The 25,192-nt window shown below is 36.0% G+C and overlaps 6 protein-coding genes across 14 annotated transcripts in view; 2 read left to right on the forward strand and 4 right to left on the reverse strand.

Moving 5' to 3' along the window:
• Positions 1–3,136, reverse strand: part of LOC129239114 (uncharacterized) — a 62,367-nt gene extending 59,231 nt beyond the window's left edge. The window contains exon 1 of the mRNA XM_054874418.1: positions 2,821–3,136. The gene's annotated coding sequence lies outside the window, so the exon portion shown is untranslated. The remainder of the gene's footprint in view (positions 1–2,820) is intronic.
• Positions 3,137–5,054: 1,918 nt separating this feature from the next.
• LOC129237981 (60S ribosomal protein L22) lies at positions 5,055–7,252 on the reverse strand. The gene is made up of 3 exons (XM_054872996.1): positions 7,174–7,252; positions 6,357–6,926; positions 5,055–5,431 (listed from the first exon to the last, which is right to left on the reverse strand). The coding sequence occupies exons 1-3, from the start codon at positions 7,183–7,185 to the stop codon at positions 5,165–5,167; spliced, it is 849 nt and encodes a 282-aa protein (XP_054728971.1). The 5' UTR covers positions 7,186–7,252; the 3' UTR covers positions 5,055–5,164.
• A 633-nt stretch (positions 7,253–7,885) lies between these two features.
• Positions 7,886–8,985, forward strand: LOC129239547 (aprataxin-like protein). Of its 2 annotated transcripts, none has more exons than XM_054875114.1 (3): positions 7,886–8,157; positions 8,228–8,453; positions 8,519–8,985. In XM_054875114.1, exons 1-3 carry the CDS (start codon positions 7,987–7,989, stop codon positions 8,725–8,727), a joined length of 606 nt encoding a protein of 201 aa, XP_054731089.1. In that variant the 5' UTR covers positions 7,886–7,986; the 3' UTR covers positions 8,728–8,985. The 2 variants fall into 2 exon arrangements, with proteins under 2 accessions (XP_054731089.1, XP_054731090.1); XM_054875115.1 differs by having other exon boundaries at positions 7,892–8,157; positions 8,604–8,985.
• Positions 8,986–9,037: 52 nt separating this feature from the next.
• On the reverse strand, positions 9,038–17,550 carry LOC129239546 (poly(U)-binding-splicing factor half pint). Of its 8 annotated transcripts, none has more exons than XM_054875110.1 (9): positions 16,737–16,834; positions 15,736–16,249; positions 15,505–15,634; positions 14,593–14,775; positions 13,754–13,905; positions 11,436–11,671; positions 11,321–11,379; positions 10,554–11,057; positions 9,038–10,481 (listed from the first exon to the last, which is right to left on the reverse strand). In XM_054875110.1, the coding sequence occupies exons 6-9, from the start codon at positions 11,490–11,492 to the stop codon at positions 9,407–9,409; spliced, it is 1,695 nt and encodes a 564-aa protein (XP_054731085.1). In that variant the 5' UTR covers positions 11,493–11,671; positions 13,754–13,905; positions 14,593–14,775; positions 15,505–15,634; positions 15,736–16,249; positions 16,737–16,834; the 3' UTR covers positions 9,038–9,406. The 8 variants fall into 8 exon arrangements, with proteins under 8 accessions (XP_054731085.1, XP_054731088.1, XP_054731084.1 ...); XM_054875113.1 differs by having other exon boundaries at positions 15,505–15,622; positions 16,218–16,258; positions 16,737–16,833; XM_054875109.1 differs by having other exon boundaries at positions 15,736–16,258; positions 16,737–16,833.
• A 541-nt stretch (positions 17,551–18,091) lies between these two features.
• On the reverse strand, positions 18,092–19,053 carry LOC129237672 (V-type proton ATPase subunit G-like). The gene is made up of 3 exons (XM_054872548.1): positions 18,852–19,053; positions 18,649–18,749; positions 18,092–18,585 (listed from the first exon to the last, which is right to left on the reverse strand). The coding sequence occupies exons 1-3, from the start codon at positions 18,931–18,933 to the stop codon at positions 18,415–18,417; spliced, it is 354 nt and encodes a 117-aa protein (XP_054728523.1). The 5' UTR covers positions 18,934–19,053; the 3' UTR covers positions 18,092–18,414.
• A 936-nt stretch (positions 19,054–19,989) lies between these two features.
• On the forward strand, positions 19,990–24,592 carry LOC129238679 (gamma-aminobutyric acid receptor-associated protein). Its single transcript, XM_054873782.1, has 3 exons — positions 19,990–20,235; positions 23,603–23,800; positions 23,867–24,592. The coding sequence occupies exons 1-3, from the start codon at positions 20,146–20,148 to the stop codon at positions 23,933–23,935; spliced, it is 357 nt and encodes a 118-aa protein (XP_054729757.1). The 5' UTR covers positions 19,990–20,145; the 3' UTR covers positions 23,936–24,592.
• The last annotated feature ends 600 nt before the right edge of the window (positions 24,593–25,192 follow it).

Consider the following 25,192-nt stretch of genomic DNA (forward strand, 5'->3'; position numbering starts at 1 on the left):
TTTTTTTTTTAATAAGATACATTTTATATCATTTGAGATGACTTCTTTGTGTACTATTTAATTTAATTTAATTTTATTGAATATAGTTTTATATCATTTCCTTTTTTTAATTTTATATAATATTATATTGCCTTTAAATTTTTTATACATATATTACATACACACATACATATAATTTATTTTCTTTTTCGTTTTATCATTCCCTTAAATAAATAATTCTCGCATTTGATAGTGAATTCTCTCTTCTCCATCATTGCCACTAAGTGCATAACATTTAACGCACTACAGTCTTTCATGTCGCCTACACTTCCCCAGAGACGAGCGTTTAATTTTTGACGACGGATAGTGAACATGCGAGTCCCTCACATATATACATAAATACATATGCATAAATGGGGAAATACACATAGTGACTACAATACGAAAACGCACGCAAATGAAGAAAACCTTCAAAACTTAGCATAGAATTGCGAATTGATCTCATTCGTCACGAATTGAAAACTACACAAACTATATAAGTAGGTATGTATGTACATACGAAGGTGTGTATCGGCAGAGAATAAGAGTTGCTTTGGTCAAAGCGGCTGTAGGGAGACTCCATGATCCGATTCGATTAGCCCAATCGTACCCATTTTAATTTAAAGGTATATACATACATATTTATGTATACCATATTTATGTATGTATATCTGTAATTGAAAATATCAATAAAATGTGATAGCATTTAACAAAACGAGTCTTTTTTATTTTTTATTCAAATTTCTTTTAGTATAGCAAACTATTACATATATTTTTGGACGTTAAACACTTTTGATTGATTTTTGTTTTAAGGTGCTAATAAACAACAGGTCCTCAAGGACTACCAATAATTGAAGGCGAAAGTCAACATTGAAAATTTACGTTTTATGAATTACTGAAATGTTGGTGGGAGCGATAACAGATTTATCAATTCACAGATTAATGGCAGCAATACAGAGAGATAAAATTGAGTAGAACCAAAGTTACACACTGAGAACAAATATGTTAAATAGGCAAGAAGTGCTGCTCCCGGCCTTTCCGCAAAAAAAACTTGATTAGGAAATTCACCACTCAAAAACCTATGGTGAATATGATTTTTAAAGGTGTTTAGATGTGCCGAAGTTTCGTTTGGTTTGTGTTTCCCTAAGCTAAAGCTAAATTTTGTGAATCACAAAACGAATAACGTAGAATCCAAAGTTCTTCTCAAAAAATTGTTTTTCACCATACCTAACGAGCAAAGCTGGTATCTATCATCCTTGTCAAAAACCAATTGAAACTAATAGTGATTTTTTTGTTTTTATATGTTTTATACTAACCCCCCATCTACATCTTTTATAGTGTATGTTAAAAAATCTCTGCAAGGACAAGTAGATAACGCGAATTTCCACTGTTAAAACATATCTGTCTTACCGAATTTCTGTGTGTTCGCGATGCGTAACGTAACAGCGAATTCGGATGGCGCAATATCTTATTCTATCATTTTTTAAGTTGTACTTATTGATTATGCTTGCTGTGAAATAATTCGCTAGCCTTGCCAGTTCGACAATTTTTATTCACCGCATAGCTGTCAAAAATTTACAATCCAATAAGCAACAGGTACAGCAAAGTATGATACTTGGGTAACTGTTCTTTAATCCGTTTCACAATATATTGCTTACTCATACAAGTGTAATTTTGTAGTTCCCATGTTCAAAGAAAGCACAAAGCGAAAATTATGAAACAAAAAAAAAATCACCCTCTTCACTGTGGCAGCGTCGAATAAACTATCGATGGCTGTAACTTCAACAGAGTTTACATATAGAAAATGCTCCTCAGCTGTTTAAACTATCGATGGCCGTAACTTCAACAGAGTTTACATATAGAAAATGCTCCTCAGCTGTTTATTATGCCATTACAACAATAACAGTTGTCAAATACAAAATCTATCACTTTTTTTTATATATATTTTTATCAACAGTGAACAGGCAACCCTGGGTAGCTGTTGCTTTATTGTTGTTGCGTCTATGCGCGAACTCATCGTTTCGCTAGTTTCGCTATATATATAAACGACAGAACGAAGAGGAAGCACAGGAATTTTTGTTTGCAAAACAAAAGCCAAAACAAAATTGTAGCAACGCTGACGCTTCGACGACGCCTTAACCTACCAGCAATCAATCGGGGTTGACAGGAATTAACTAAATAAAATTTGTAACATTTGATATGCTCAGACAACAACAACACCAACTAGAAGTTTCGTAAATCGTAAAATTAGTGAGAATAAATACAAGTGGAATCAAAGTACAAGCAGCTCGGCATAAAGTAATAATTGTATTTATTGCCACCTTATTAGTAAATAATTTAGTGCATTCTTTGCCAGTCTGTTGATTTTAGATTTTTATCTTCGATTTAGTTTGTACTTACCTGCCTGAAATTTACTTTATCAAGCAAATGAACAATATTTTGTGCATACACCTGTACATATTTACATATGTACGTATGTATGTATATGTATTTATGTAACACCATTCAAACTGAAGCACCACTGGCTTCAAGCACTCATGCCCCCCACCCTGTTAGAATATAAACGCAAACAGTCTCATACTTAGTACATATTATATGTTTATAAGATATTCTGCTGCTCGTACTCCAAAATGGAACTTGTCCGTATTGCGTATTTGCGTCCACATGGAAGCGCAATGCGCTATATTGTTGTGTAATCACAAGCTGGCGAAGCCACACGGGCAAGTGCTCATATCATATGAGTAAACATTTTTTGTAATTGTTTAATGAATTTAATTTTTATCAACGTTGATTCTAACTTACCACTAAAATAGAACACACTTTGGAATACCAGGCAATACTTTAACTTATTCACTCCAGTATTTTTATGCACATTAGTTAGTTATTTCACTTTTTATCAATGCAAGCTTGTTGTTTTTACTATAATGCTGCATAAATTTTGTCTTTTTGTTATTTTTTTGTATAGCTAAAAACTAATTTTGATGCATTTTGTCTATTGTACACACATTCGTTCATTGTCTTTTCCACGAGGTGAAGAAAATTTAAATTTTGTCTATTTTGCGTGCTACTGATGCTTGAGTATACCTCTAATGACAACGACAACACGACGCGTTTTAGCTTTTTAGCGCCGAATGTCGGAATTCGTACGATAGAAGCAAACAACAAAAGCGATGCCAGAAACGCCAATAAGACAATGCTGTTGACGTCGCAGTGTGCAGCGTATGGCGGCTTTGTAGCCGAAAGAAAGGCTAACATGCGAGTATATGTATGTACATACATATATATGTGAGATAAAAAAGTAAATAACGAACAGAGCAAAACAACAACTCCCATATGAAAACCCCCTCCAAGTAAATAGGACGCACATAACAACAGGAACATTGGCAAGTGTAACTTCGACCAGAAAATGTTAAATCAACATTCGGCATTTGCTGCTCCACTTGCCTCTTTTCTGTTTACTTTTTTAACAAAAACAAACAAAAATAGCAACAACAATGAAGCAGCGAAAAATGCCATAACACAAGCGTTGAAGTACGTTCAGTGGCATTTGTTTACATCGATGGGTTAGGCTGTTCAGTACATGCCATTTCCGTCGTAATTCGACGAAAACATGTGACTGCATGAACTGAACTGCAGGGAAGTATTGGGTTTAGGTTTATAGGGTGCTGAACAAACTGTAGAGTGTGTTCAAGATATAATAATTGCGGCAGTACTACTTTTTATGAGATTTCATCACATACTGTCATAAAATTTCTGTAACAACGCCAACGTTTACACCTTCTACCAAATGTATCTCAGTATTTGTCAAATTTCTTTTTCGAATATGGGGTCACGCGCCCTCTCAGTGAAATGTTCAACGTAACCAATACCGTCCTCACTAGTCAACCAAACGCAATATAAAATTATTCACTGTGGAGGTGTAATGGAAGAGGAAAATTAAATTTGGAATTGATAAATCTTACTTTGAAGTTTAATATTGTTTATTAATTGGTTTTAACGTAAAATAAGATTGAAATGAAACGAAATGACCAATACCTTTCCATATTTCCAATTAACATATGCGACACGTTGCGTTATCACAACAGTCGGTCCTACGTAACCGGAACGACCCGACAACAATAACGTATTACGGCTGTCGAATCTACGGTACTCGAACCACCTGGATTTACATCCGGCCAACGACTGTCACATCAGCAGCACTCTCCGTACATAACTACACTGCTATAACAACAAAAATCAGCTAAGTGTTAAAAACTGGCCATCAAAAAAATAACAAACCCACAATTTTGTGTTTTTTTTTTTAATTTTGGGCAATAAAACGAGTTTTTAAATATAGTTGCTACTCTAAAGTTCAAATGGTTTTGGAGATAGTACGCGTCAAAGGCAAAGCCCTTCGGTGTGCTGCTACGGTTCTACGTTACCGAAACGACCCGGATTTATATCCGGCCAAGGACGGTCACGTCGGAGGAAGAAATCAGGTTCAGTAAGGTGGAGGAGGACCGATGGGACGAAAGGAGAGGTCGGAAAAGATGGGGTGTGGTAGTTAGATGGGTTTAATATATATGGATTATGAACTATGACTGTGTTGCGGTTGCGTTAACCGCTTTATGCTGCTGATGAAGCTCATCAGATTTTTAATCCCAAGTCCGACTATATTAGCAGGCGTAACGAAAGAAATAAGGGCCAAGAAGCCTGAATCAATCTTAGTCCCGAGTAGTAAAGTTCAAAGTCAAATTTTTATAGCAAATGTCAAACCAAATGTAAAGTATTTTACAGCTGCTTACGGTTACTGGGAAAACCCAAAATTCAGTAGTTACGTACGGCTACGGCTATATCGCTATGGTACGGCACCTATAATCGTCTAGCCATGCCCATGTGTTTAGTCGTTAGTACGGCCGTCGGTTCTACGTTATTGGAACGCCCACTTTTATATGAGGCTCAAAGACTGTATCTATAAGAGCATTCTCCAAACCGTCTTGGTGAATGCCAATGCCATTACAACAGCATAGTTGCCTAAAAAACATTCAAAATGCGGCTTGTCAAGTCGCAAAAATGTATTGCTTTCGCACAAAATCAATTTGTGCTTATTTATTTCTTTTCACTTTTTAAATTTATTTTGTTAAGAACATTATAAAAAAAGGTTAGCCTACTCGGCATCCTCATCTTCATCATCGTTGGAGCTAATTCTGAAGTACCGAAGTTCATATGAATCCTTGTCGTTAGACACGACACGGATCCAATCACGCAGACTGTTCTTCTTCAAGTAACGTTTCGTCAAGTACTTCAGGTATGCCTTGGAGAAGTGCACATCCGAATTCACGTACAATTTCATCTTCAAACGCTCGAATGTGACATTGTTGCCAAGATTGTTCACTTTGCCGTTGACCTTTAGACGTGCCTTAATGTACTTTTCCTGAGGATTAAATGTGAAATTATTGAATATATTTACAAAAGCCCAAAGTGAAGAAAACTTTTATAGACTAAGCTACGAGTGTCTCTTGCAGTGTTAAGCCACAGAACCAGGCAAGTCATTTTGCGACCAAAAATAGAAGAGTGTGAATTTTTACTTTGCCACTGAGTACACTGCCTTCAGAGCGACGCAACCGAAGTTTCACTCTCTGACGACAAATCGGACGTGGCAGCATAAACCTTAACTTATTCTACTAAAAATTACACCTGCATAATTACCTGTGCACCCTGCGATTCGCGACGCTGCTACTTTTTAGCTTCCTACGCCAAAAAAATGATCCGCTAAGAAGCCTGCAACGTACGAAAATTCGACACGCATACGCAGGGCGCACTATGGGTTTTGGCCTGTGCACATGCGGTTGCATGCATAACAGCCCGGGACCCACCACTGGGCGGTAGACATAGCACGACTTGGCACTGTTTACACACGGTTGCACCACTGGCCAGACCAGGTTCTGACGATCAGAGGCTACCCCGTTGTACAGCACCCAGAGTCCCGTCTCGAACAGCAACCCCCAAACGTTTTGGGGCTATGTGGATCTTGATGGTAAAAAAAGCAACCAAAAAACGGTTCGTGTAGAACCTTATGTCGCAGGAAGCTAAAATTTTAACAGCACGCTATCAGTGTATCCATAATTGTTAGGCCAAGTGACATGGCCAGTAGCCTAGGTCATAATGGCTTAATTGTTATGGAAGTCACTCTACCACATTTGGAGCTATCACCGAAGCTTTCTCATTTGCAGCCTCGATGACGAATAATTTGTGGACGTATACATCTTTCTAAGTATTTTACAAACTAATTGAATACAAAAATTAAGTTTACCATATTGCAGCCACTTGGCCCGACCGTGCGCTACGAAAGTACTTACAAAATCGGCAACATCCATGATATTATCTTCGGCAATGTTGGTGCAGTCAATACCGAAACGGATTGACACCTTCTTCTTCTTGATACCCTTGCCACGCAATACATTTTTCTTTGCAACTTTGCCAGAGGCAGCAGCAGCGGATGCTGTTACCGATTTGCGCTGTGGCTTGGCAACTGCCTTGACAACAGCTTTCGGCTTTTCAGCTGGAACAGCTGCAGGGGCAGCAGCTTTAGCCGGTTCGGCTTTTTTGGCTGGTGCGGAAGCAGCAGGTGCAGCTTTCTTCGCGTCCTTGGCAGGGGCAGCCTTGGCATCCTTTTTGGGTGCGGCTGCAGCTGGGGCAGCCTTCTTGGAATCCTTGGCTGGTGCTGGCTTAGCAGCAGCGGGTTTGGCTGCCGCCTTCACTTCTTTGGCGGCTTCAGGCGCCTTCTTCACATTTTTGGCAGCAGCAGCAGCAGGTTTAGCTTCAGCCTTTGGCTTTTCAACTTTGCCTTTGGCAGCGGCAGCAGCTGCGGGTGCCGATTTCTTTTCGGCCGGCTTTGCGGCAGATTTATCGCCTTTGTTTGTTTTAGCCTGTGGAAAAATAGAAAATAGAAATAAATTAATTCCAAGTGATTTTACCTAATATGACATTGCACACAGATAACAAAAATTGGACCAAGACATTACTTAATCGCAAAATTTTTAAAGCATCCGTGGAATTATTTATTAAAATTTTTTTCAAGGCTCATAAAAAACTCACAAACTACTTTATATTTTATTTATTTTCCAATATAAAACACGAAAGTGATAAAAATTTCGATTTTTTTCAAGCACTTACAGTTGGTGCCATGTTTAACAGCAGGAACCACAGAGAAAAAGAACCTTAATTTTTGCTGTCAAAGCAGGTGTTGCCAACAATGACTACAAAAATATCCCTGTATATGTTAAAAAACGAAGCTACCGTCCTTAAATACAGCAATAAATTCCCACATGGTTGTATTCGAGGCATACTAGAAAATGTAAGTTTTTTTATTTTAAACACAAAAGGAGGCCATATAAATAAATTTAAAGGATAGATTTCTGTAATAGTCTTTTTAATATTTACATTTTGTTGCTGAAAGAGAGTACAACTTTTGATTAAAGTCTTCTATTCCTATTCAGTTTTGTGGCTTAATTATTTTAAGTTCAAAGAGAATGGAATATCAAAGTTAAAACCATCTGCGTGATGCATAAGTGAAGCCAAAAATGTGCATGTATTTTCCTTTCAAATTTTCGTTTTTTAAGTGGTTCATAGTACAAAAGATTATTTGAAAAAAAGACCAGCACCTAATATTGTCGGCGCTTTGCTTTTCACAGCATTTATTATTAGGCGAAAGCATGATTATGAAGTTTAATGAACAGATCTTTATTGAAATATGTAAGTGTGTTTGTCACAACGTATTTTATCGTACTTTAGTATGACGAAACTATTATGTTACTATTATTAGGCGCAAAATATGTAGAAGTGTAGGTTTTAAAAATTGTCGACTTTAAGTTGTTGCACTGGCAACATTACATATATAGCTGAGGATTTTTCTTTGGCTGTGAGCAGCTGTCAAAAAGTAAAAAATACACAATGTAGATAGAAATAATTATTTTAATTGATACACAAATGACAAACTCTATTGGCAAAGGTTGGGCAGCAGGCCTTGTATCGGCAATAAAAGATCCTAAGAACTGTATTATATCCTCGGAAGATGCAGTAGTAATACGCGATAAATACCCAAAGGCGCAACATCATTATCTCGTGCTGCCAAAGGCAGACATAGCGGATATATTCCACGTAAGTTATTTGCATACAGAAATACTTTTTCCTAATTATGTTTTTTAGTGTTTCAATATGGTTTCTGCAGTTAACTCTCAGCCATTTACCATTACTAGAGGAGCTATATTTGCTTGCCCAAAATGTTATCGAAGTGAAGCGCTGTGTAATGGATGATTTTAAAATCGGTTTTCATGCACAGCCTAGCATGCAACGGTTGCATTTACATGTAATATCCAAGGATTTTGTCTCCGACTGCCTAAAAACCAAGAAGCACTGGACTAGTTTTAACACGGAACTATTTTTACCCTATCAAGGTGAGTGCACTTCTGTAACCGGAACGATCGAGTTTATATCCAGCCAATGACTGTCACTTCACCAGCATCGCCGTATATGTATGGAGAATATATATGCTGCTACAACAACAACTTCCATATTGTACAAACAGTAATCTTTTGCCCATTTAGATGTTACAACACGTTTAAAAACAGACGGCTGCATCAAACGGCTCACCAAAGAAAAAATACAACAGTTGACTACCTGTGCGCTAGAATGCAATCAATGCGAGTTTGTACCGAAAAATGTGCCTGATTTGAAGCGGCATTTGTTTGATCATTGGACACAAAAGCGATAGGACAATCGAAATGTAAAACTTATATTGAATTTTAACTCATCTTCAATGCATTCTTAGCAAGAGTGTGTAGTGCTTTGGCTTAGCATGCAGTATCTCAGATCCGAGTCGAAGCAAAATTCTTATGTGAAAATGTGGCGATATCAAAAATGGCATGTTAACTATCGCTGTTCATTTACGAATCTTTAACATAATTAAATGGCGTTCAGTTCGAAAAATTAGTTTTTAATTCATAAATTGTAAAGTCATAATAATAACAAAAATGCACAATTAATTTTTGATTAAATACTAACATATTTTTATTAATTGTACAGAAATCAATATACTTCTTCTTCCCTTAATATAACTGCATTTTAAACGCGAATACATTAATTACATTATCAACTGCTAATGGATTTGTGGAAGTGGGAACGATAATGTTTGAGAAACTTTAGCTGTAGCCATTTAGTCACTAACCAACGGAAAATATATGAAAGAGAACTATTTTAAATCTTATGTTATCTATTTTTAAAAATGAAAGCAAATGCGCAGCTGCAAACAAGTCAAAAAATGACTGTTAAAATGTTGGCTTTTGGTTTTTGTTAATTACTTCTGTTCTGCAAAGTATTTTTTTCTTCCTTTTTTCATACATTATTTCCATTAACCAGATAGATCACCATGATCGAACAGTGATTGGTCATATAACTCAGCAACGACACGTCGTCCACCAAAGAAACGTCCGTGCAAAGCATCCCGTCCGCGCACAGCCTCTACGGCGCTTGAAAATTCCACAAATATTTTAACAATTATCTCGGCTTCTTCATCATCTTCGTTTTCGGTTTGTTTTTCATTGAAGATTATCACACGACTAACAGTGCCGAATTTGGTGCATTCTTCTTGTATTTCCTCTTGCAGCGTTTCATCTACATCCTCTGGACCAACCATATTGCGCAGTATGATCACTCGTGACTCCTGTGGTCGCATTAGCCGTTGCATGACCAGTTGCCGTGCACTCTGACCCTTGATCGACATATTCTCCTGCTGCTGTAGCGTTTGCGTCTCGCCTTCGTCCATCAATTTCTTTTGCAATTCCTCCTGTTGTGCCTTCTCGTGCGCCTTTTTCAGCTGCTCCGAATTGGCAGATTGCAGATTGTGTAATGCTGTTACATTATTCGCTGCGGCGACGGCGGCTGCGGCATTTGCACTGACAGCCGCAGCAGCTGCAGCCGCTGCGTTTGCGACGGCATCAGCGCTCAACACCCCACTAATAGCACCAGTGGCAAAATTACCAATTGCAGCCATAGAGGGAGCACCCATAGTAGGTGTTGCTAATAGTGCGGCTTGTGTAACAACTGCCGGTGCTGCAGTGGTCACACTCGGTATGCCGGGTGCAGCACCCAATAGATTCGGTGCTAAAGCTGCTGGTGCTTGGAAGACACCAGCAGGGAGGAATGCAGCAGCGCCGGCTGTAGTAGTGGGTACTGCAATACCTGGCGGATGCAACGCGCCAGCGGCAGCGATCGGCAGTGTGCCCACCTTAGCTGCGGCAGCTAGCGGTGAGATGCCTAGAGCGGGAGTAGTTGCGGAAAGGCCAAGCACGGCATTGCTGGCGACGGCGTCAAGTGCCTGTATTTTAGCGGTAGCTGCGGCTGCAGCAACAGCGGCAGCTGTGGGCATTGTGGAATTGGTAGAAGCGCATACCAACGCGTTCGGTGGTGTGATCGAACGGCCCACTCTAAAAAAGAGACAACAATGTTAGACTTTTGATAAAAACAAATCAGTCATAATATATATCGGATTTACATACCGCAACAACTGTCCTCCTAAATCGAACAAGTTCATACTGGCGATAGCTTCATCCATGGCCTGCTTGTTGGCGTACTCAATGAAACCGTAGCCCTTGTGCGTATGCAGCGACGTCCCTTGTGCCAATTTGCAATACAAAATTGGACCAAATGCTTCAAAAACACTCTTGATATCCTCTTCCGAAAGATCCGGATGTATGGAGGCAACGTAAATGCGATTGAAACTTTTAGCTTCCTCTTGTATCTCATCTATCACCTGCTGTGCTTGTGGCATGTTGCTAGGACGACCCACTTTAATGTTACGACCACCCATAAGTGCGCCATTCATTTGTTCTAATGCCAGTTGTGCTCCTTCTGGTATTTCGTATTCAACAAAGGCGAAACCTTTGTGCTTCTGGGTGATGGGATCCCATGACATATTTATAGACTTAATGGGACCAAAAGGTAGAAAAGCAGCGCGTATGGTATCCTCTTTTAGTTCAAATGAAATACTGCCCACATATACCCTGTAAAAGAGAAATAAATCCATAAGAAAAGTAGTAAAATAGGTAACGCATCGTTAAAGGCGTTCTAAGAAACTCAGATCTTATCAGCTATTAATGGAAGGCACATGTAGCACTTTAAATGCCATTGGCACTCATTAACTCGAGGCAACTGCCAAAGCATAAAAAAACCAGTTCACCAAGCAAATGCTTTTACCAGAATTAACATCAACGTTCAAATAACTGTATAGCGGCCAAATGACGATTCTCGTGTCCTTTTAACTTACCTGCACATGAGCGCGAGTGCCTGCTGTCGTTGAACCTGTGTGCGTTGTGATGCCAATTGCTGAGGAAAATAATTTTCATTAAAAAATTGCTTTACTCATCTAACTAATGGCTTACCTGTTGTTGATGTGCCAATGTCTGTTTCATTAATACCATTTTAATACTCTGCTCCATGGCGTATTTCTTTGCTTTGCTGACCGTATCATGTTGATCGGAACTAAGCTTTGGTAGAGCGCCACCCAACAGACCCAGTAATGCAGAGCGCGTACCCGGACCAAATTTAACATCGCCCGTTTGTTTTAGGTCGTAAATTGGCTGCGAAATGTATGGAATTTTCGGTTCCGAAGACTTGCCTAGAATTAGGAATAATAATTAATAACGAACAAATTACTGTACCCAACATAGCGTTTGTTGGTGAGAAGAGCAACAGCTATATGTTGTTTCTGTTGTTGAAAGGATTTTGTGAGGGGCGAAAGCGCGCAGAACACTTTTCTTTTTTTAGACGGAAAATCACAAGAGTCAATTCAATCAATCGTATATTTATATCTTTTCGTTGTTCTTTACTAGTGATATGCGTGCCAATAAGTGAGCGTAACACTGAAATGGGAAACAAAAAAAATTGTTTGATAGAAAACAGTCGCAAAATCGAATGTTTTGAAGCGGGTTGTAATTGACTGGATTCTGTTCAGACTTCAAAGTAGCCACGATAGTCTTTTATCGGCTATATATAAGTCAAGCCGTTTATGGCTCGAAAAAGCTACTGCAGGAATATTTTATTCTCACTGTGAAATGCAATGAAGTGAGAACACTTAGCAGATCCGTTCCTTCTTCTATATTTTTTTCCTGCATTATGTATGTTCTTTTTATATGTTATTTTTAAGATTAAGTGAAATTCTGAACAAATTTCCCTTTATTATTATTTTTTTTCAGCTTAAAACTTTCGAGATGATTGCAACAGAAGTGCTAGCACTTGGCGGAATAAATATAAATACGGATCCGTCCTTTCTGCTACATTTTTTATACCATTACTTCTCTCTCACATGGATATGTCAAATGCCGCTCGTTTCGTTCGAGCAACAACTGGTTCGGATGTACTGTATAGCGTTCTTGTTATATGTTAAGCTCAAATGAAATTCTGAACCAATTTTCCTTAATTTTTTTAAAACTTACAACTTTCAAGGGGACTGTAGCAGAAGCGATAGTTCTTGACCCTAAGCTGTGTTCATGTCGACATTATTGTCCCAATATAAATGTTTTTCGTTTAAAATGACTTTAATAAAATGTTTTTTTCTATGTTTGATAAAACAATAAGTCTGTTCAAAGTCTGTTCTGTAAGCAAATAGTTTGTAACAATTGTTACAAATTATCACGTTTTGGTGTTCATGTACCCAAAAAACTTGCAAAGTAGGGGAAGTGAGAGAGCAAAATGACATTTCATTTTGAGGGGAAGTTGCAAGTGTTTACGGCATAAATTTTTACTTGTAAGAATTTGCAAGTGAGAAAAAAAGCTGATCGCAAATTAAAGATAAACACGAGTTAAGATTTGGGAATTGCAGTAGCCAGAGGAATGTTCTTCATCTGAAAACGATGATAAAATTGAACAAATTAATGTGGAATGAAATCATATGATTCCGAAGCTCGTTATTTTGCATTTTATTTGCTGTTTTTTTAAATTTAATACAAGGTAGCTCAAATGAAAAAAAAATTTAATTTTTGTGATTTTTCCTGCCAACAATTTAATCAGCTGTTCGTCAAACTTGCAAATTATTACTGGTTTGCATTCATGTACTTTTTTTGATATTCTCGGAAATTAAGTTACTGAACTGAAGTTACATGAACACACCTAATGATGTCTGCTTAATCAGCTGAAGCACTTTCTAATAAGATTTTCTACTTCATCTTATCCTCCATTTTTGTTTGAAAATCACAGCCTCTATAGGCCATTACACTCACTTGTTGACTACTCACACACCTTATTTATTTAAATTTTTATTTTATTGTTTTGTATCGAAAAAAGAGAATTCGACGCCTGCAAGAAAGATAAAGACAAAAAGAAAAAACATTAATAAACAACACGTTTTCACTCTTCCTAAGCGAAATCATCTTCTCTGCGCGCGCGCGCATCTGCTTTACCGAGCGTAGTGCGTTCGTTGAGTGCGGTTTCAAGTTTCACTTTCGCTGCAACATTCGTAACAGTCTATCAGGTTTTGGTAGTTGCTAATTTGGGCGAAAATCATTGTGGATATTTTTAAATTGGCCAACGACACCGCACCACCGCACGGCAACAGGTGGATTTATTTAATATGTTTTCTACTTGTGGCTTTTGTGCCAATATATATTTTTTTCGTTTTCTTTTTTCATTCTCAAGCATTCATACTAATGTTGTTTGATTTTCATTATTAGGTTGTTGTTCGTAGCAAAGTGGTAGAACTTACAATTATCAGGCTAGTGGCAGTAGCAGAATTTCATTTGCTTAACGCGCATACTTTTTTATACTTTATGTTGCGCACGTTAAGTAATTGTTTATATTGGCGACTTAATACATTTCATTCATTGTATGTCATTTTTGGTTTATTTTTCAGAAAAGCTGTAAAATGTAAGAATGAAAGAAAAAAAAGCACCCAAACATTAAAAAAAATTAAAATAAAATACGTAGTAATCTGTATAAATCCAAAATACGTGAACAATTGAGTTTTTGTATTAACACTATATGAAACATGTAATAAGAAAGAAACACGGAAAGGGGATTTACGCGTAGATTCCCTGGATGCGAGCATAGGTATGGGCTTGCTGAAACACTTTGCTGTGATAAGATGTCCGGTATGACACAAAAAGCCGATGAACAACATTACCAACTTTACCAACATACAAATGATGTAAAAAATGAGTGGCACTAGTGGAGGCTGAAAGTAGCCCAAGTGCACGCATGCCCACGCCAAAATCACGAAACTGAACAGACAACGAACTTGAATTTCTAAAAAAAATGTCTAGTGATTTCACAAAACTTCTATCCAACCTTTTTTTAATGAGGTTTCGTAAACAAATTGAATATTTTCATAATAATACAATATTTTCTTTCAGTTCCGATTTTCACCGATCCTATATTTTGATTTTTTTTTTAGCTTGTAAATTGAGTTTATGATAATTTCACTTAATTTTCTTCTTGTTTTGCAACAACAGCTTTTCCTTTTTATAAACGCGCTCATAAATCCCCTTTCAGCGATCCGTATAGTTTACTAGTACAGAAATATAGAAATAGAATTAATGAAGCGACCTTATTTCATCTCAAAAATCTCTTTGCCCTCTCCAACATTTGATGATGCTAGCGCAATTGGCTTAAACGTTTTTATTGGACACATTTCTACATTGTCACTGTGAGGAGTGGGTGAGTGTGGTTTGAATCACTTCAAGGGCACGTTTAATAAAAGAGAAAAAATAAAAAAAGAAATAAAATCCGCTGAAAAGATAATAAGAGAGCAACAGTGAAAAAAATTAAGGAATTTCGAGATATTTTCATGTTTTCTTTTTCATGTACTATATGTATAATTTGTTTCTATGTTCTGTTGGTAATGAAAAAAAATCTTCAAGTTTTTAAGGAAAGAGCGTTCAAGGTTTTGCCAATTTAGAATGGTTATTTTCAATAAGCACAATGCGAGATGGGAGAAATGGAGAATAAGAAACTTTATATATTTTAATGTGCAATCGGTTTCTTTTTGTATTGAAAATGAGGAAAATCTGTTTCGATTAGTACCGAAGTTAGGTAACCAACATTTTTTTTCAACTTGATTGTAGCAGTGATGTTTAATCTCTAGCACAGCCAAAAATTTCTTAATATTTTTAATACATGCATTATACATATGAAACGTTATTTCAGACGATACATCATTTGCAATAGGCACTGGTCGCCATAGACTAACTCCCGATGCTTTTAACCTTTCCTTAATCGCTTTACTCTCGCAAGTTTAAAGAACGACCCCACAAAATGTACTAATACATGAATTAGCGTTGATTATTTTGAAGCCTTAGTATGTTGTATACTTTAGCTAGTTTGCAATTCATTGCATTCATCATTTATCCTTTCCGTGCTATAAGTTTCTTATCCATCCGCCGATTTAAAAATGCCCTAACCAAACATACTAAATTTTAAAATTTTAACAGCCTGTGAAAATTCGTAATAACGCTTAACTCCAATGATGACGCTTTTTCAATTTTGAAGTTGATTTCAGTGCAGTCAGGAAGATGAGTTTGCAGTTGGAAGGCGAATGGCACCGGTTGAATATGGAATCAGAGGCAGAGAAACTCAACTAAAAAATATACTTACGAAAAAAAAGAAATAAAAAAAGAAAAGAGAGAAGAAGAGAGAATCAATATGCGTTATTAGTTCTATAACATCAGAAACTTTGCAAAAAAGACATACATCAAGCGGAGAGCTAGACACATGGCGGCGCCACACAACAGCCAACACCACCACCCCGTTAGTCTAACTTGATGACCTCGTTGGTAAATAATACATATCTTTTACTTGCATGTAGATTTTTATTACACATATTTACTAATTTTTACCATAAACATTAACCCGCTTGTTCTTTCCACATTTATTGTGTTATTATTTCTTTCATAGCCAAATATCCAGCTGTAAGATTTGGTTTCTGAACTATGCATTGGCATTCTTGTTTTGAAAATGCTACAGCAGTTCGCCAGTTTTTGTTTAAACCAATATCACGATATCTTTTTTTAATTTAGCATTAAATATTTCAAGTAACTCGTTTATTGGCTGCTTCCCAGCGCATTTTACACCTATTTCTTTTTAATTTTATCTCAACTCTAGCAGTGCTTTTCTTTTTTCTTTAAATAGGCGTTAGCTTACACGGCAAGCATAAGAGGAAGTGCAAGTCTCACCTGACCCTGACATCATCACATGCGTTAAAGGTCTGCAATTACTTAAGCAGAACAGAAAAGAACAAAACCGATTATTTAGTTAAATTCAGTTGTTTGCTGGAAAAGAGGATGTGTAAGTATGTAACTGTGATAAAGATCGATTTTGTTGCTAACAGAAAGCTATACAAATTCAGCCAGTCTAAAATTAGGTCGGAGTTGTGGCCTCACTACCATATTTTTATGTTGGCATTTTGCATTATTTTACCTAACAATTTTTTAATCCACACGCATAACGCTGCTAATGAACTAATAATACTCAATACAATAAAAACACAAGCATATAAATACTGGAAAATAGTTTTGGTAGTAAAATCAAGCAAACCGCAACATACACAAAACCCTCGGTATCATTTTCGCAACGCACAAACATATACACATTTAGATATATATATATTTTTTTTCATTCATTTATGGTTTGATAAATTTCACTATATAAAAATAATATACTACTTTCATATCGAAATGTTTAAGTGCACTTACCCGAATCTGAGCGAGATTTCTTAGCTGGAATCATTCCGTCATTTAGTGGATCATCTGAACGTGACTCTGAAGAGCGTGGCTCTCGTTCGTTGGATCCCTGGAAATCAATAGACATACACAATGTATATGTATTAGACATAAAAATAGCGATGAAACAATTGTCAAACAAAAAGGGATACACTTAAAAATGTAGAAGCAATAAAGTTTTACAATTTCTACACACAATCGCATACCAAAGTAAATACGTTTGTGTGCTTAGCGAAAATTCTCCAAGGTTAAAACTGCATACTTGGTACACAGGTGAGGGGGCAAACACAACACCCGGTATCTTTTTATTCGGCCAACCGCGAATCGCGGCCGCAATTGTTAACTTCGCTCAGCCCGAAGTTTTGGTATACACACTAGAATTCACACACTGTACTTGCGAACCCATGAAAATTTAGTATATCTTTAATACAATGTAAAAACTCTTTTTATAAAGAAAATACAATTATAGTGCAATCTTTAGGTTTAAGTTAAGTCTTTAAAAAGCTAAATTTCTTGTGACAAATCAATTCGCTATGACCTACACGCCATTTTTAATGACTTCCTTACGACGTCACCAGCGGCAGAACTTTTGCAAACTTGAATCACAAAAACTTACCATATTTCCGTTGAAAATGTTTAACTTTCTGGTGTATTTACTTTTGTTTTATAGTTTGTTCAATTTGATGAATTTTATCGTATTTTAATAGAGATATTTGTTATAAAACTCGTGCAAATTTTCACTGAATGAGCGCGTCAATCCACAGCAAAAAATTCGGTGTTGCAGCGAATATAAATGATGCTGTCGGATCGTTTACTTTGTTAGCGTGTGGAATTTCTGAGGCATTTGTGAAAAGAGCACAAATGATGAGTTTAAGTAGGCACATATATAAATTATGATAAATAAAAATAGATTATCTTTCTTTATATATGGAAAAGAGCAGTATTCGTATAGATGCGAGTTTTATATAATTTTGTGTGCTAATTAAGTATATATATCGCAAATAATTTTATTACCGATAACTAAGAGCAATAAAATATCGTTTCCACGGCAGTCGGTTCTACGTTGCCGAAACGACCCGGATTTATATCCGGCCAAGGATTGCCACTCCAGCAGCATTCCCCGTATGTAAGAATGGGGAATGTTTATGCTGCTACAACAACAACAACAACAACAACAATAAAATATCGACAGTCGGTTCTACGTTACCGAAGCGACCCGGATTTATATCCGGCCAAGGACTGCCACTCCAGCAGCATGTATGTAAGTATAGGGAATGTTTATGCTGCTACAACAACAACAAGCAATAAAATATTAAAACAAATTATAATAAATGTGCGTCAAATAGGTAATTTATTTTAAAGCTTGTTAAAATTGTGCATATTGACTAGTTTAACATTTTGGTTTTCTAAAATAAATGTTCAAATAAAACAATTAACTTTAATTTTAATATTAACAGCAGTCCAAGGTAAATGGTATAAGAATTTATATATTCGAGTTGATAATTCTGATTAATAACATTACGTAAAAACTGCTAAATTCGTGTACGACATAAATTTGAGTATTCCGAATTGAGTCTATTTATAAATATCTTTTCGATTGCAAACTCAGAGTCAATGGTTTCTTCTCAGCTAACGCTTTCCCGGCCGGTTCTTATTTCCTTGCATAGTTCCTATGCACATCTGATTTGATGTTATAAACTAGATCTAAAAGATCACTTATCAACAAATCTTTGCGAGTATCTACCGCAGTTTTTAATTCTTCCAGTTTATCAAGCGTGTCTGCTTCAATTTTCAAAGCAACGCCTTCCCTTGACCCCATGTACTGTAGAAATTGAAATTAAATCAAATTTACATTATCTATATACATTTCCCGCAGGGATATTACCCTAGCTTCATATTCCTTCAGTACACGTTCACGCTCGCCACGATATTTCTCAATCTCTTCAACCGCCTCGTCCTTCGCTTGCTTCAAACGCTTTGCTTTACCTAGCCGTGCCGTGAATTATAAATATTTTCTAATTATGACCTCAAATGCTTAATAAGCACATCCGCTGGCGTTGCAACAAGTCAGCCTCAAGAAATACTCACGTTTCCTAGCTTCCGAAACTTTTTCTGCCGCTTTTTTCTCAGCAGCAAGAAGCTGCTGAATACCAGTAGATTGACTTGTCATTGTTCCTTGCAATTAGGTTCAAATGAAATGGTCTTCAATTAAATGTATTACGAGAAAATTGCCACAATGAAATTAAATATTTGTATTAATTGACAGCTGATTACTGCTCTAAACTTTGATTGGCACAAGGCAAAAAAGGCAATTGGGGTTGAATATGGCAGCACTGATCAGGGCAGAGTTGCAATTCACGATCACCTCAAGAAGAAAGAAAGAAGAAGAGTAAACTCGAACTGGACCGATCTTTAGTTAATTTTATAGTTTAGTAAAATGTAGCGGCCGCCGTTAGCCGAATGCGTTGGTGCGTGACTACCATTCGGAATTCACAGAGTGAACGTTGGTTCGAATCTCGGTGAAAGACCAAAATTAAGAAAAGCATTTTTCTAATAACGGTCGCCCCTCGGCAACCAATGGCAAACTTCCGAGTGTATTTCTGCCATGAAAAAGCTCCTCATAAAAATATCTGCCGTTCGGAGTCGGCTTGAAACTGTAGGTCCCTCCATTTGTGGAACAACATCAAGACGCACACCACAAATAGGAGCAGGAGCTCGGCCAAACACCCATAAAATGTAGCTTTGAATCAAACAAACCCATAGACAATGTGAGTTAGAGCTTGTAATATCAGAAGGACGGATGAAAATGTAGTCTTAATGTATAAAACGTGGGGAGATTTATCGGATTTCAGTATAATTATGTAGGTTCTTAGTGAGGTGGCGTGTAATGCGTGCACGTCATTAATAAAAGAAATATTGTGTTTTGTTTGTTTGTTTTAAATTACAGTTATATGTCAGGTGGGCATTATTGGCCGACTTCAACAATTTTCAGTACTAAATTCTCGTGGAAAAAGTGTAGTTTGCCCTAATTTTATTTAAATATATTAATTTTTGTTCGAGTTATCGTGCGTAATATACTATAAGAGTATTTTATTACATTGCACTGCTGCGGCATTCCAAAACACATATAGTTTATTCAAATCAATAATGCAACCGTGGAATTATAGTAAAAATTTTCCTTTAGATGTCGCCTAAACATTTAGGGGTTTGAAGTCGCTCATTTCAATGGGCGACATTTTGTAGTGGAAACTGAACGAGTAAAGAGCAGTTAATAAATACAGACACAGGTTTGTTCTACGAGAAAATTGTGAAAAATCAAGTGAAGCTTAAGTAGCGGAAAATATAGCATATTTTATTGAATTCATCCGGAGAAAGCTAAAAAATGAAATTTCAATACAAAGAAGATCATGCTTTTGAGAAGCGACGTGCTGAGGGCGATAAAATTCGCAGGAAATATCCAGAGCGAGTACCAGTAAGTTATGACTATAGAAAAAGTCTGGTTGCGTTTATGCGCAGGTTTATATTACATTTTTTTCTTAGAAAATGAAGAGAAAAAGCTTAAGTAAATACATATATAGTATAGTCGTAGAGGGGTGCAGTGGAGATGTTATGGAGGTTTTCTTTGTTACGAAAATAACTAAGAGAGGGGGGCCTATGATGATTTTTTCGTGATAATTACGCCATAGAATGAAAATTGCTAAAAAGGTTTAATGTACAAGTGTTAGGTAGCACAAAATATAAAAAGTGTGTATACAGAAAAACAAATGCTTGCATTTATAAGTACTGACCCAACAATCGTACGTACGTGTTTTTCTTTCTGTATTTTCTAGCGTTGCCAATCGTATCAAAGTTAAGGAAAAGAGGAAGGACAATTGAGAGGTTACAGAAACGGCACTTGTAGTGATTCAATCGTAGATTGATGATTGGCTAGAAATTTTGTCAAGGTCACCACAATCAGTGGTAGCACTTGATGCCAAATTAAATGGTTATAAGCAGCATAGACATCTTTTAAAAAAATTAAAATTCTAAATTTGTCAGCTGTTTGATTCATTCGTTTCTTATTAACAAACAAAAGCAGTCAAACGCGTATTATTAAAAACATAATCAAACGCTCCACACCAATACAAACGTATGCCTTGTTTCGACATTCTCGGCAGCATTTGTTTTATTTCCAATAGCTGTTTCTGTTAAAAGAACGAGTTGTTTACGATGTTTGTGTATATTTGATTTTTGTTTTTGCATTGTAGATTTTTGTTTTTATCTACCTGCTCAGCTTTTACTACTGCGTATATGCATACACTGTACATTTAGCCATTTTTATTTTAGCCTTGTATTTACTTATGGATATGTGTTTATGTATTTTCGCGTATTTCTCCATACACGTAAATTCATTTTATTTTGCTTTTTCACTGTGCGCTTGATTAACAAAAAAGAGTACAATATAAGAATGAAAGCAAAATCAGTTTAGTGTTACTCACATACGTAAACCTGTCTACAGACGGGAAACAAATCGAAACAATTGGTTCAAACTCATTCCACCATACACGTGTGTATTTGTTGACGATTTTAGTTTCACGTTGTTCGTGGCAGGTAAACAAAGGGAGAGAGAAAGAGGGGGAAAAGTCTTTAAATTTGGGTGCAGGACTGGTTAAAGAGGCGAGATGAATTTTCGCACATAAATTTATTAATATTTTCACATTTTCTTTATTAGCGTTTTTATTTTTCTAACAAAATTTGCCACACTTTAATTTCACATTGCTGTCCTTATATTTATTGCTTTTATTTTTCCACAATAGTGGCTGACTTTTGAGCAAATCTATAAGTTCTTCAATAAATTTTTTCCTTAATGTTGCCATTTGTGAGCTCACGGGCTTACTTCGATATTTAAAAAAGAAGTGAAAAATCGCCAATTTCGCACACACGTGCAACCGAATGCAAAACCCGAAGAGAAAATCGCAACTTCGGAACACACACGCAACCGATTGAAAGTTGACACATATTTTTTTTTTAACGGTCACGTGTAAATTTGTTGAAATTTGGACTGATTGTTTCGATCGGTTTTCCGTCTGTGGTCAGCTTAATGAAATCGGCAGAATTGCAGCACTTATAAGCATTTGCAACTCTATTGCAAATCACGATGTAGAGAATACATCAATATGCTGATACGTTCGTTTACAGAGATAGTTTAAGGTGAATATGTAAATAAAAAATGAAGGTTTTTTTTTTTTTAATATTTTCCTTGATAATTTCGATAATGACGAAAATTTAGTATTAAAAATGGCAAAGATATTAATGAAGTAATCCTGCAAACAAAATTTTTAAGATGCCGATTTAAAAGACTGCGCACAAATTGACCGAACCAACACTTAAAAAAATCCTGCAAAACAGCGGTTGTGATGGAAGCTTGAGCACCGCAAGAAACTTAGTTCACATCATACATGTTAAGTTCCAATTAGAATTAGCAATTGATGCAATTGGTTTATATTCTCTAATTCATCAAACAATTAGAATGAGTTCAACTAATTCCCATTAGATAATTGAAATTTTTATTCTAATGGTAAAACTAATTGCAATTAGTTGCCATTAGCAAAAAAAATTGGTTTACCTTTACAATTAGAAATCTAATTGACTTCTGCTAATGCAATTAGATATTTAATTAGCTCGAATTAGAATTAACTAATTGAATATCTAATTGCATTAGCAGAAGTCAATTAGATTTCTAATTGTAAAGGTCAACCAATTTTTTTTTGCTAATGGCAACTAATTGCAATTAGTTTTACCATTAGAATAAAAATTTCAATTATCTAATGGGAATTAGTTGAACTAATTCTAATTGTTTAATGAATTAGAGAATTTCACAAAAGAAGGCTAATTAGCAATCATTAGCATTATCTAATCATTATTTAACATCTATGGTTCACATATTGGGAGCACTACGATCCCGACAAGTCAGAATACCGACAATTTCAAAAAATCTAGGCAGGACTTAAATAGACATAACGAAATACCGATAACACAATACCCAGGCAAGGCGAAGTCTCTTGTATATATAGAGTCCGCCATATAACTTTACGGAATTAAAAATGCTATAAAAAAGAAACTACTCAATATTTTTCCAAACTGTTTTTTTTTATTTTGAAGTACAATCCTTCCGGTTAATGATGGAACACAACTTCATTCATATGGCTGCCTCGGCTAGCCATGCACCATCCCATACGATCGGTCCAATTTTTCAACACATTTTCGATTGTATGCGGCTGTATTTCAGCTATGACATCGCGTATGTTGGTCTTCAGTGCATCAATTATTGCTGGTTTGTTGGCATAACACTGGTCTTTGACGGCCCCCCAAAGATAATAATCCAACGGTGTCAAATCGCAGCTCCGAGGCGGCCAAACGATATCAGAATTTCGGCTGATAATGCGATCTTCGATAGCGCCATCTTTTTAAAGTAATGTCGCAATATTTCCCAGCGTTCTTTGAGCGTATACACAACCATTTTCGTTCAGCGGAAGAATAAAACTAATTTTCTGTCAAATCAGATGACAGCTAAGTGTTACCATTCTTCAAATAATACCTAGTTCAAATCCCTAACGATAGATGGAGGGCCCTGTTTAATGACATTCCATTCATACTTAAGATTGTAAATATTTTATATCGAGTTGTGTTGTCGAATACAAAGTACAAGAGTAGCAGAAGCCATGATTTAATTTTAAGCTCCTTTTATAACAAAATAAAATTTCGCCCTTAAATATTATATAAAAAGTCTGTACCTCAGTATTTTATTAGGCCTATCATTATTCGTTTGATTCAGAGCAAATATTTTTACTCATTTCCAGGTTATTGTAGAGAAAGCGCCAAAGGCGCGCATTGGTGATTTGGACAAAAAGAAATATTTGGTTCCATCTGATTTAACAGTTGGCCAATTCTATTTCTTGATTCGCAAACGCATACACTTGCGTCCCGAAGATGCACTCTTCTTCTTTGTGAATAATGTGATTCCACCAACATCAGCAACAATGGGCTCTCTATATCAGGTAATTAAACAAAATCTGGAAACATATCGCAGGACTGTGATAATAAATAATAAATATACCTTCTAGGAACATCATGAGGAGGATTATTTTCTGTACATCGCATACTCCGATGAAAATGTGTATGGTAAAAATTAGAGCACATTTACTAATGGGAGGAGAGACGTATAGCGGCTATTGTTAGAAAGGCATGATTAATGGCGTTGCTGTATTATGGTGAATAATTTAGCAAAGATGAAAACTAAAGAAAACCAAATTAATAACATTTATGTGACTCTACACATATGCTATAACGATTTAAGTACTTTGCGGTGTATGAAGAAAATTTTTGTTTTTGTAATCCCTTGGCGAAAAATTGGTGAAATTTACATCAGCAAGATATGTAGCAAGAAATGAATAAATGTAAAATATTACAACAATTAAACTATAAATTAATATACATATACAGAAATATGTGTATGTACCATGATTATATTATATGCACTAATTTACGTAGCTATAAATACATATTATTTATAAATATTTCAAACTATTAAACTTACATTTTATGCGGTATTGCACTGACTACACTACCCTTGGATTTGCTTCTTATTTAATTCGTTTATTGCTGAATCGGAAAAGTTTTCAATTACGGTATATGTATTTATGCGCGTTTAAGTTCGTTTTGGCCTTGGTCGTGTCTCTTTTTGAGCTGAAGCGAAACGTTTTGTAAAGACTTGATTTTTTCTATTACTATGGTTAAGTTTTTGAGTTGCAAAATAAAGGAATTCCGTGGTTTATTATATTCTTAAAATATTCAGGGTGTTTAATTCCAAAAATAATTTGTGTGTTGTAGGAAAATTTCACAACAATGGGCTGATTAGAGCGTTAATAATGGATCTATATTCTAAACATATATAAAGCATTTAGTGGAAATTGTAATTTATTTATTAAACTAGTTCTTAAAGTTTTTCATCCCCTTCAATTAGAGTATTTTCAAAGTATTTATTGCTGCTTGGACGATGAAATTGGTTTTGAAGAAAATTTATAACATCTAAATTTAGCACTAATTTCTCGGTTTAGTTTTTGTGACATAAAGCTAACATTTGTTTTTATTACATTCGCTCGTTTTTTTATGGTACGGTACAAGGCGCATTAATTAAAGGTAGTGGCAGTAGACCAACAACACCGTTCTGTACGTTTGATTATCAAAGCAAAGTATTGAGAAACTAGAAAGCAAATAATGAATTCGCCTTGTTTCATTCTGAGCTGACAGCCACATGGACACGGCGAAAGAAAAAAGAACAACTCAGCTGATTTACCAACACCACCCTTAATACATAGATTCGCCTTGGTTCGGCATTTTCCCACTTTTTCACGACTTACCAATCTCACGCTAAAATAATGACAAAAAGG

The sequence above is a fragment of the Anastrepha obliqua genome, chromosome 2 (genome assembly GCF_027943255.1).
Source record: "Anastrepha obliqua isolate idAnaObli1 chromosome 2, idAnaObli1_1.0, whole genome shotgun sequence".
NCBI classification, from domain to species: domain Eukaryota; kingdom Metazoa; phylum Arthropoda; class Insecta; order Diptera; family Tephritidae; genus Anastrepha; species Anastrepha obliqua.